The sequence below is a fragment of the Phacochoerus africanus genome, chromosome 13 (assembly GCF_016906955.1).
Source record: "Phacochoerus africanus isolate WHEZ1 chromosome 13, ROS_Pafr_v1, whole genome shotgun sequence".
NCBI lineage: Eukaryota > Metazoa > Chordata > Mammalia > Artiodactyla > Suidae > Phacochoerus > Phacochoerus africanus.
This window is the reverse complement of record NC_062556.1, coordinates 2,776,121-2,786,065: the sequence shown is the minus strand read 5'-3', so window position 1 is coordinate 2,786,065 and position 9,945 is coordinate 2,776,121. Positions and strand designations below refer to the sequence as shown.

The following is a 9,945-nucleotide window of genomic DNA, read 5'->3' as shown; positions in this document are numbered from 1 at the left end:
CTGGCCCGCCGGCCACCCACGTGCGTTCCGGGCAAGTTTCACCGGGGCGGGTGTGGCGACCCTGCGGTTCCTCCTCCAGGCACGCGGGGGCGCTAGAGGCGGCAGCCGGGAAGGCGGGGCCGACGCTCTGGCCCTGGGGACGCCGAGGTGCTCTAGTTTCGCTGCCTCTCGCCCTTCCTGGGAAGCGCGAGGTCACGTGGCGCGCGGACCGCTGCCGTGGAAACGCTACACGCGTTCCCCCGGGGCTGAGCGACCAGGCTGCGGGGTTAGGGTTCCCCCAGCCTCGCGGCGCTCGGGAGATGCGGGGCGCGATGCTGTGCGCACGACGTCTGGGCGGCCTCCGGGCCCGGCTCGGGGCCCGGCAGGTCAGCACCAGCTGGTCCCCGGTGGGCGCCGCCTTTAATGTCCGGCCCCAGGGCCGCCGCCTGGACCTGTTCGGCGAGCGCCAGGTGAGTGGCCCGCAGGGTCCCAGCTGGGTCGTCGGGGTTTGGGGGGCCGGGCGGCAAGCCCGTCTCGCACGGGAGGGAGGTGTCGTTTGCCCCGGGGTCACCTTGCCGGTCCTTCTTCCGAGGGGCTGGTGCCAGGGGGCGGGGAGGGTAAAGCACCAGCCCTGCGAGTCCCCACGTCCCAGCCCTGAGCGCTTCCCTCCCGCCCCCCCCCCCGCCTAACCCCCCATTCTTCTCACCCCCACTCCCCTTCCTCCCCCTCCGCACGTGCCCCCACTCTCCTTCCTCCCCCTCCACACCTGCCCCCACTCCCACCCCCGCAGCACGAACAGTTCAGGTGAGGCCGGGGCCGCCAAGTGAGCTCACCTGCGGCCTCGAGTGTCTTTTTTGCAAGGACCCGCTTGTGTAATTACTCCTTCCCTTGATGCTCGAAACGCTGTCTTTAATGTTTTTCAAAGTTTTGGGCTCTTTCTATTAAAACACGAAACTGGAGGGGTCTGCTGTCCTCTGAGGCGGTGCAGGTTCATTTCTCCCGCAGGAAGTCACCGAGTTCCCGTGTTTCTGGTTGTGCATCCATCCCCAGGCCCCGCGGGGCGTCTGGCATTCAGTAGGCGCTCAGGAATGGATGAATGGATGAATGGTGGAAGGAAGGCAAGCTTGAAAGGGACTTAGCTGATGCCTGTTCGACTTTGTACTTGTCGACTTTGTGTACTTTATGTTGTTACTTTTTTGGGGGTCTTTGTTTCTTTATTGTTCCTGCTGTCCTGTTTTTGAACAGATGAGTCTGGAATATGATTATTGTGAGCTTAATAATGTGAGCTTTTATTTAATCCCCACATTTATTTGTCTCTTTAAAAATTATTTCTGGGAGTTCCCTTTGTGGCTCAGTGGTTAAAGAACCTGACTAAGATCCATGAGGTTGCGGGTTCGATCCCTGGCCCTAGCTCAGTGGGTTAAGGATCCAGCATTGCTGTGAGCTGTGGTGTAGGCCATAGACACGGCTCAGATCTGTTGCTGCTGTGACTGTGGCGTAGGCTGGCAGCTGCGGGTCCGATTCAACCTCTAGCCTGGGAACGTCCATATGCCACAGGTGTGGCCCTAAAAAGCAAATAAAGAAATATATAAATAAATAAAATGATAATAATTTCTGAATGAAATAATGAAATAATTTCTGAGTGATATAATAATTATATACATAATAATAATAATTTCTGAATGAAATTTGCTACCCTACTTCCGTGGGGGGGGTCAGTGTTGATATTGACAAAAATGGTGTGAGAAAGAAAGCTGCCTATAGTTACTGAGCAAAAAGGAAGGTTAAGCTTGGTTGTTGGTGGATAAAATAGAACTAGTTTTATCTTTATTGATTTTTTTCTCCCATACATCATGACTTTAGGTACTGATACCGGATTTTCAGATGTGTAAAATTGTTTTTGATTAAAAAAAGAAACCCAAAGGCTTATGTAGTTGTTTTTTAGCATACTGTAACTGCAGGCTGAGATTTAAAATTCCCAAGAGGATGTGGGGAGTTGTTCTGCGGAGTGAACATAAATAGCCCGTGCTTGAATCACAGTTGATTCCGTGTAGAGGTCAAATCTGTTTTGGGTACCGATTCTGCGCTGTCCCCAGCTGTCTTTGTTTTCTCCAGCTTCTTTTGAAAAGAAGTTAACAACTCCATGCACCCCTTTTTGCACAAGTAGTGGGCAGGGTCGGGCCTGAGCGTTGTACCTGTTATTTACGCAGTGGACACGGTGAGCTGTACACAGCTAAGCATCTGGCGCATTAATTTGTTTCATTTGTGAGTCCCGCCTGTGTTGGGTACTGTTAGAATGACAAAGAGCAGGGTTCCTGCCTCTAGGAGGTGCCTTGTCCCCGGAGAAGACTTGCAAAGATAAATTGCAGTCCAAAGATAAACGGAGTCCAAAGATAATTAGCGGGTGGAGCCGACGTGGGCCCAGCGGTGCCTGGAGCAGTTCAAGTTCTTGCTCTCTGTTGGCTGGTGGCCGCACATACATACGTTTTTTAAACCTCTATGTCAAAGTGTGTTTCCTTGCCTGTAAGAGGAGAATGATCCTTTGTGCTCTAGGATTCTGTGGTTTAAACATGAGAGCCAAAGAAAGTACCCAGGACCCTTCTGGGCATGCAGTAGCTGCATTATAAGTGTTGGTGTTTTTTTTTTCTCCCATCTCCTTGAAGGTTACAACAAGTGTGATTAAACCAGTACAAGAAAGTAGTACTTTCCACCTGATGAGTGCGTTGTGTCTTTATCAGGATGCTGAAATGCTTCTGGAAAGGATAAAGTCTGATGCCAGTTTCAGCCCAAGAGTTGGTTTAACGTGTTTATTAAGTCTTTTAAAACACTTACATGCTCAGTAATCACCTTGCCGGCCCCGTGGTTGTGCAGTGCTTGGGATGAGCCCTGGGCCTCAGGCAGTGCGGGATGTCGTCCTGAGGACTTACCTGGGACCCTAGGACCTGTGTCCCGGCTGTGAGGCGGGTGCTGGCGTCCCACTGTGCCTGGTGGAAAAACGAGGCCGTGGAGGAGAGATGGCGCCCAGGGTCACAGGGCTGACAGTGGTGACACTGACACCGAGTAAGCGCGTGCGGTGTGCCAGGCGCTGTAAAATGTCATTTTAAACGTGTCTTATGTCATTTAACCCTTGCCCGTTGGTGAGTTTGGGTCCCTGGCAGTGACGCAGCTGGATTTTGAATCCATATCATTCCTTTTTTTTTTTTTTTTTTGTCTTTTTACCTTTTCTAGGGCCGCTCCCGTGGCATATGGAGGTTCCCAGGCTAGGAGTCCAGTTGGAGCTGTAGTCACCGGCCTATGCCAGAGCCACAGCAATGAGGGATCCGAGCCACGTCTGCAACCTGCACCACAGCTCACGGCAACACCGGATCCCTAACCCACTGAGCAAGGCCAGGGATCGAACCTGCAACCTCCTGGTTCCTGGTCGGATTTGTTAGCCACTGAGCCACGATGGGAACGCCCCATTTTTGTTTTTTTTTATCAAATAGTTTAGACTGGAAGAAAAAGTACATTGTGAAAACACGTTTAATGTTCCGGATGGGGTATGTCGAGGACGGCGGCCGTGCTGTCAGTGATCCCGAGGCGGGATTGTGCAAAAGGGCAGCGGGAACCCAGAATTTCTTGGTGAAGGACGTGTTTCTGTCCCGTCCCGCCTGGGCTGCTCGTCGTGCTCAGGGGCTCTGTCTTTGGCTTCCAGGGCCTCTTCGGCGTTCCCGAGCTCAGGGCCCCGGAGGGCTTCCGCGTGGCCCAGGAGAGGGCCCTGAGGAGGACGGAGCAGCTGGTGGCGCACGCCTGCTCCCTGCCGCCCGGGCCGCAGACCGTGCTCCTCTTCGACGAGCTCTCGGACGCCTTGTGCAGGGTGGCCGACTTGGTAAGACACCCCGGGGGCCCCGGGCCGCCTGCCCCTGCGCCCCTGCCGCGGCCGCGCGGGGCGTCGGGCTGCCAGGTGCCGAGCATCTCGCCGTGGGAGCCGTTGGGGGCGACGTGTCGCCAGCGCGCTGCCGAACGGGAAGCCTGTCTCGGCAGAGGCCACATTGAGAACTTGGGCTTTTTCTTTTGGCCGCACCTGCAGCCTGTGTAACTTCCCAGCCAGGGATGCAACCTGGGCCACAGCGGTGACCCGCGCCGGCAGGAGTGACAACGCGAGGGCCTTCCGTCCCAGGCCGCCAGGCACCTCTGGAGCCTGTGCTTTTAACACGTCCGTGGCTAAAATCGCCAGGTGGTGGCCCATCAAAGAAGGTTTACGCAGATGCAGAGCTTCTAATGGGACAGAGATTCTTCATTTATGAAAACTTCTGCCAAGATTCTTTTTGTTAGGGCTGCACCTGCGGCCTATGGACGGTCCCAGGCTAGGGATGGAATTGGAGCTGCACCTGCTGGTCTGCGCCACAGCCACAGCAACTCGGGATCCGAGCCGCCTCTGCGACCTACACCACAGCTCTCGGCAACGCCGGATCCTGAACCCACGGAGCGAGGCCAGGGACTGAACCTGTGTCTTTGTGGGCGCTAGTGGGATTCATTTCCGCTGAGCCATGATGGGAACTCCATATGGCAGTTTATTTTTTAAAAAAAGGATTCTGGGTTAGTTTAACTCCAAGGTCAGCAGAGTGGCCTTGTCCTGCGCCAGGTGGGCCAAGGTCTAGATTATTCGAAACTAGAGTCTGCTCTTTTGAACTCACTTGGTGTTTATACTCGAAGGAGACAGATTTTTGTAAAGTTAAGTTAGTAAAGGTATCTTCTTTGGCCTGAGCGACCCTGGTCCCACAGCAGGACGGGGTCATGTGCGCTCGGAGAAGCCGCTCGTGAGTCGTCGGTGAGGGACAGGCCCGGCCCGGCCTGCGCCGCGTGGTGAATCGCAGGTGTCCCCTTCGCCCCGGGATCCTGGGAGAAAGCTGTCCATCCACCCCCCTTTCGCTTTTGTCTCACCCCCAGGCCGACTTTGTGAGAATCGCTCACCCCGAGGCGGCGTTCAGGGAGGCGGCGGAGGAGGCCTGTCGGAGCATCGGCACCGCCGTGGAGAAGTACGGCTGCCCCGGGGCTCTCCGCGTCCGTCCCACCGGCCCGGGTCCCCGCGGGGCTGCAGCGGTGGGGCTGGGGCCGGCTCCCTCCTGCCCGGTCCCCCGATTTGCTGCCGTCGGCAGAGAGGTGTTGCCGGCAGGGTCCGGCCAGGGTCTTCCCTGGATGGTGGAGAGGGCTTAGCCCCTTGCTCGGGCCCTGCCCTGGGGGCCGCCGAGGGGCCTGGACGCTCTCAGACCGAATCAGACAGAATCAGAGCAGAGGGTCATTCTCTCCCGTCGCCTGAGTCGTATCCTAACAGCTCCGGTTGATCTTTGAAAAATAAGATGCTCTTAGGTGCAGGAGTAGAATTGACTTTTCCCGAAGTGGAAAACCGAAAGTTAGAAGTTTTTCTGATTACGGTTACTGCAAAGTACAGACTTTATCTCGGGCTCGTACAGCCCAGACCTTAGTGGGGGGTCTGCTCAGACTTGTGGAGTGGGTGTGGTGGACCAGGGAGCCGCTGTCCTTGGACTTGGGTTGGGGGGTGGGTGCTGAGCAGCCCCGAGCAGGTGGGGCCATGCCTGCCCTTCCTGCTGAGTTGTTCTACAGCCCAAGGGGCTGCCTCTGTTCCCAGGGGTCCAGGGTGGCCCAGGAGACCCCCTCGATAGCTCTGAATCCCCAGGGTTTTGGTCGTGACCTGCCCCGGGGCAGCTGAGCATCCCTGAACCTGAGCAGGGCCTGGCACTTGGCTCTTAGAACCTGACCCTTCGCCGAGGCCCCAGGCAGAAGCCCCGTGGGTGGCCGTGAATGCTGGGTATTTTGGCTTCTGAAGGGTGAGGGACTTGGGACCTGACCGTGGAGTCTTGGGTGGGTGAGAGAGAGCAGTGCTGGGGGGGGGGGACCAGGGCGGTGGCGGGGGTTGGGGTGGGGGTGCAGCCTCGGGTCAGAGCTGCCTACTGGGAGCCTGGCCCATTGAACCCTGGGGCTCTGACCCGCTGGACAGCTTGCCCAAGGTCGCAGTAGCCGTGGGGCCGTGTTGCGGGGTGTGTGGCTCTGCAGCCTGTGCCCTCAGGCTGTCCCCCAGCCCATGGTGAGCGGAGGCCGCCAGGCGGTGCTCAGCACAGTTGGACCACGGGTCCCTGCTGCTGCTCCTGCCGTCCCCGCCCGCCTCTGTTAGAGGAGCGAGTGGCCCTTGGCTTGTCGCTCCCCAGGCTGGTTCTCCTTGGCGGCGGGTCAAGTCCTGTCTGCTCTTCTGGCCCCGCTGTTGACTGTGGCTTTCGAGTCCACATCCTACCTTCCAGGGCCGTTGGGACCAACGCACTGCCCATCCCTGTGTCCCAGTGTCCCTGTGCAGCTGTGGCGAGGCTGTTCCGGGTCCACAGGAAGAAACAAGACAAACCAGTGCCCCAGACCTTTGGCCTCTGGGCACGGGTATGCTGGGACGTGACACCATTCTCTTGATGTAGAAAAGAAGGCACTGGGGAGTCGTCTCATTTTCTTTACGTGTAATTTTTCTAGGTTGAACACAAATGTGGAATTATATCAAAGTCTGCAGAAGTTACTGGCTGATGAAAGGCTCGCGGACTCCCTTGATCCGGAAACCAGGTACTCCTTCCTTTGCCTGCGTGGTGATCGTGACAGTGCGGGTGGGCTGAGGGGCTGGCCCCTCGGTGTCCCTGCGCCCACAGCCCCGCGGCGGGAGCCTCTCTCCCCAGGTGACTCCCTGCCCCCGGCCGAGGCTCCCCCCGGGAGCGCTGTCCTGGCACACTCATCCTCCGCCTGCTGTGCTGCCCCTGGTCCCTGGTCCCAGCCGGACCCCTTGGCCTGCTGGGTGGTCCTTCCCCCGACCCCTGCGGGGGAGCCTCTGCAGGGCAGGGCCTGCCCACCCCGGGGCTGTGGCCTGAAGTAGGTGCTGCGCTAGTGAATGAATTCCTGTCAACGGCTGGCAGTTCCATTAGCTGTGCGCCTCAAGTGCCATCCCTGACCCCCAAGCAAGGGGGTTTTATTTCCCGGCGGACGTCCAGGTTCTTGGAAGGGTTTGCTTTGGCTCGTGCCATTTCTTACTCCGAATTGAAGACCTGATTTCTCACTCCGTGCACGGATGCACTGGTGTAGGACTTGGGACAGGCTCTTGCTCTGTGTGTTTACGCCTAAGATGTAGTAGAGACTCATCTTCTTTCCTGCCTCTCTGTTCTTGTTTGTCTCCTTCTTATTTACGGGACACTCGCTCCGTGCCCCCGGCCCTGCTTCCTGTCCTCCCCTGTCCTGTGTCTGCATGGGACCCCCCGTGCGGCCGTGCTCCGAGGGGCCAGTTGGTGGGGGCGTCCCGGGTTGATCTGGCGTGGGATTGCCTGCGCCGTGCGGGCAGCGGTGGGGGTTATTTTCACGTGATCCCTGGGAGCGGACGCCGGGGGGCCTCTTCCTCTTGGTTGATCCTGACCCTCGGGCGGGGGGGTGGGCGTGGCAGGTGAAGCGGGCTGGACCATCACAGCCTGGTGCCTGTGGTACAGTTTTCGCCTCGAGCGTGATTGGCTTCATTAGCAGAAGGAGCCAAAGTCGGAGTTTCCGTTGTGGCGCAGTGGAAGCGATTCCGACTAGGAACCGTGAGGTTGCGGGTTCGATCCCTGGCCTCGCTCAGTGGGTTAAGGATCTGGTGTTGCCATGAGCTGTGGTGTAGGTCACAGATGCGGCTCGGATCCTGCATTGCTGTGGCTCTGGCGTAGGCTGGTGGCTGTAGCTGGATGAGACCCCTAGCCTGGGAACCCTCCTATGCTGTGGATGCGGCCCTGAAAAGACAAATAAAAAAAGGACCCAAAGTCAAACGCCTGCCACCTGTGCCGGATTTATGTTCCGCTGATACGGACCTTGAGTGGCAGCAGGTTACACCTGATCAGCCTGGACCAAAGCTTTGCTTTCCCGTGTTTCACGTGTAGAATGGAAGGGGCTGGCAGAGAATTCGAGGTACAAAGGGCTTTTGCTCATAGGATACGCACCCCGTTTCTGGATGTTACTAAAATGCCAGTGGGAGCTTTAAAATAACGGAATGATAGACGTTGAGACAAACACGCTGGGTAGAAGGCCAGGGTTGTGGCGAGGAGGGTGCCTCGTGGGTGTGAGAAAGGGGCTTTGGAGCAGCAGTGACTGAGGTACCGTGGGCCTGCTGCGGCGGCAGGAGTGGGGCCAGGACCCCCCAACGATCCTGGCATGCGGTCGAGTAGAAGGCGGCGGCTGAAGCTGTTACGGCTTGAATCCGTTGCCACGTCGCGACAGCGTGACTTAGAGAACAGATGATCCCCGGCGAGCGGGTCACCGCTGTCGTCTCCGCCGCATCCCTGGAAACACCGGGTCTGAGAGCCATTCGAAAGCATTCTCGGGAGGGTCCCACTGATAGTACGTGTGGAAACCGGACAGATTCGTGCATTTTCCCCTCTTACAGGATTTCAGTGTATTAGGCTCTCCCAGAAGCACAGTCACAAGGAAACCATTTTACTAGGGGTTTCCAAAACCATCCAGAGCTTTCTCGTAGGCAACGCATATAATAAACAAGACTCCCCAGAAAACAGTGGAGGGGATACCTCAGTCCCGAGAGCAACCAAAGCTGAGAGGCACCCTGGCATCCACTTGGGGGGCAGAGCCTCCGGGCATATGCACCCCCACACTCCCACATACCGCCATGCAGAGTGAGCAGAACCTCCCCTGTATATGCACCCCACACCCCCACACTCATACCCACCCACACAAACCCCCCTCCCCCCCAAACACACGTCTCTGGGCAGCATGAAAGGTGATGTTTATTTATTTTTTCTTTTTAGGGCCGCACCCGAAGCACATGGAGGTTCCCAGGCCAGGTGTCTCATCGGGGCTGTAGCTGCCGGTCTACACCACAGCCGCAGGAACACAGGATCCGAGCCGAATAGGCGACTTACACCACAGCTCACTGCAACGCCGGATCCTTAACCCGCTGAGCGAGGCCAGGGTTCGAACCGGCGTCCTTATGGATGCTTGTCAGATTCGTTTCTGTTGAGCCGTGATGGGGCCTCCCCAAAAGTGGTGTTGTGGCGAAGGGTGCTGAGTTCTTAGATGAGAAGATGGCTCCGTGTTCTCGGCCGGTCTGCGAGTTTGATGTCATCCAGCCTGCACCTAAAGAAGGTTTTGTTGTTGTTACTGAAAGTGACTTTGGGAGTTCCCTGGATAAGGATCCAGCGTTGTTCCTGCAGCAGCGCAGGGTGGCGTGGGTTCAGTCCCTGGTCTGGGAACTTCCACATGCTACAGGCGCAAACAAAAGAAATAAATACACTTTAAAAAATGATTTTGAAGTCATAAACAATAAATATGCCAGAGTAGCCAGGAAAATCTGGTAAAGAGAAGTGTTAGGAGGGGACGTGTACCAGATGGTAAGACAGGGAGTTCCCGTCGTGGCTCGGTGGAAGCGAATCCGACCCGCATCCATGAGGACGCAGGTTTGAGCCCTGGCCTCGCTCAGTGGGTTAAGGATCCAGCGTTGCTGTGAGCTGTGGTTTAGGTTGCAGATTCGGCTTGGATCCCGCGTTGCTGTGGCTGTGGTGTAGGCCGGCAGCCGTAGCTCTGATTTGACCTGGGAACGCCCATATGCCGTGGGTGCGGCCCTAAAAAGACAGAAAAAATAAGGGCGAAGAAAAAGGTAGTAAGATATATCATAAAAAACACTGCATTTAGGAAAGCATTATACTTACGCCAGAACAGTCCCTTAAATTATTGAGAGAATAGAGAAATTTCAAACACAGACTCAAACGTGTATGTGACTATGTTTAGTGTGTGATGGAAATACCATCTCTCAGCAGCAGGAAAGGCTTGGTTTTCAGTCAGGGATCGTAGGCCAACGGATAACAATTTTGGAAGAAAAGGACGTTAATTTGAGGTTTAACGGTTTTTAAAAAATGAATCATAAAAGCATTGATGACTTGGCGTGTGGAAGGTCTTCACGTGCTTCCA

The 9,945-nt window shown here is 56.4% G+C and overlaps 1 protein-coding gene across 1 annotated transcript in view; it reads left to right on the top strand.

Moving 5' to 3' along the window:
* The first annotated feature begins 136 nt into the window (after positions 1-136).
* The window catches only part of MIPEP (mitochondrial intermediate peptidase), a 112,994-nt gene continuing 103,185 nt past the window's right edge, over positions 137-9,945 (top strand). The window contains exons 1-4 of the mRNA XM_047755708.1: positions 137-449; positions 3,674-3,847; positions 4,909-4,997; positions 6,493-6,579. Coding sequence (XP_047611664.1) covers positions 300-449; positions 3,674-3,847; positions 4,909-4,997; positions 6,493-6,579 — 500 coding nt within the window. The 5' untranslated portion in view covers positions 137-299. The remainder of the gene's footprint in view (positions 450-3,673; positions 3,848-4,908; positions 4,998-6,492; positions 6,580-9,945) is intronic.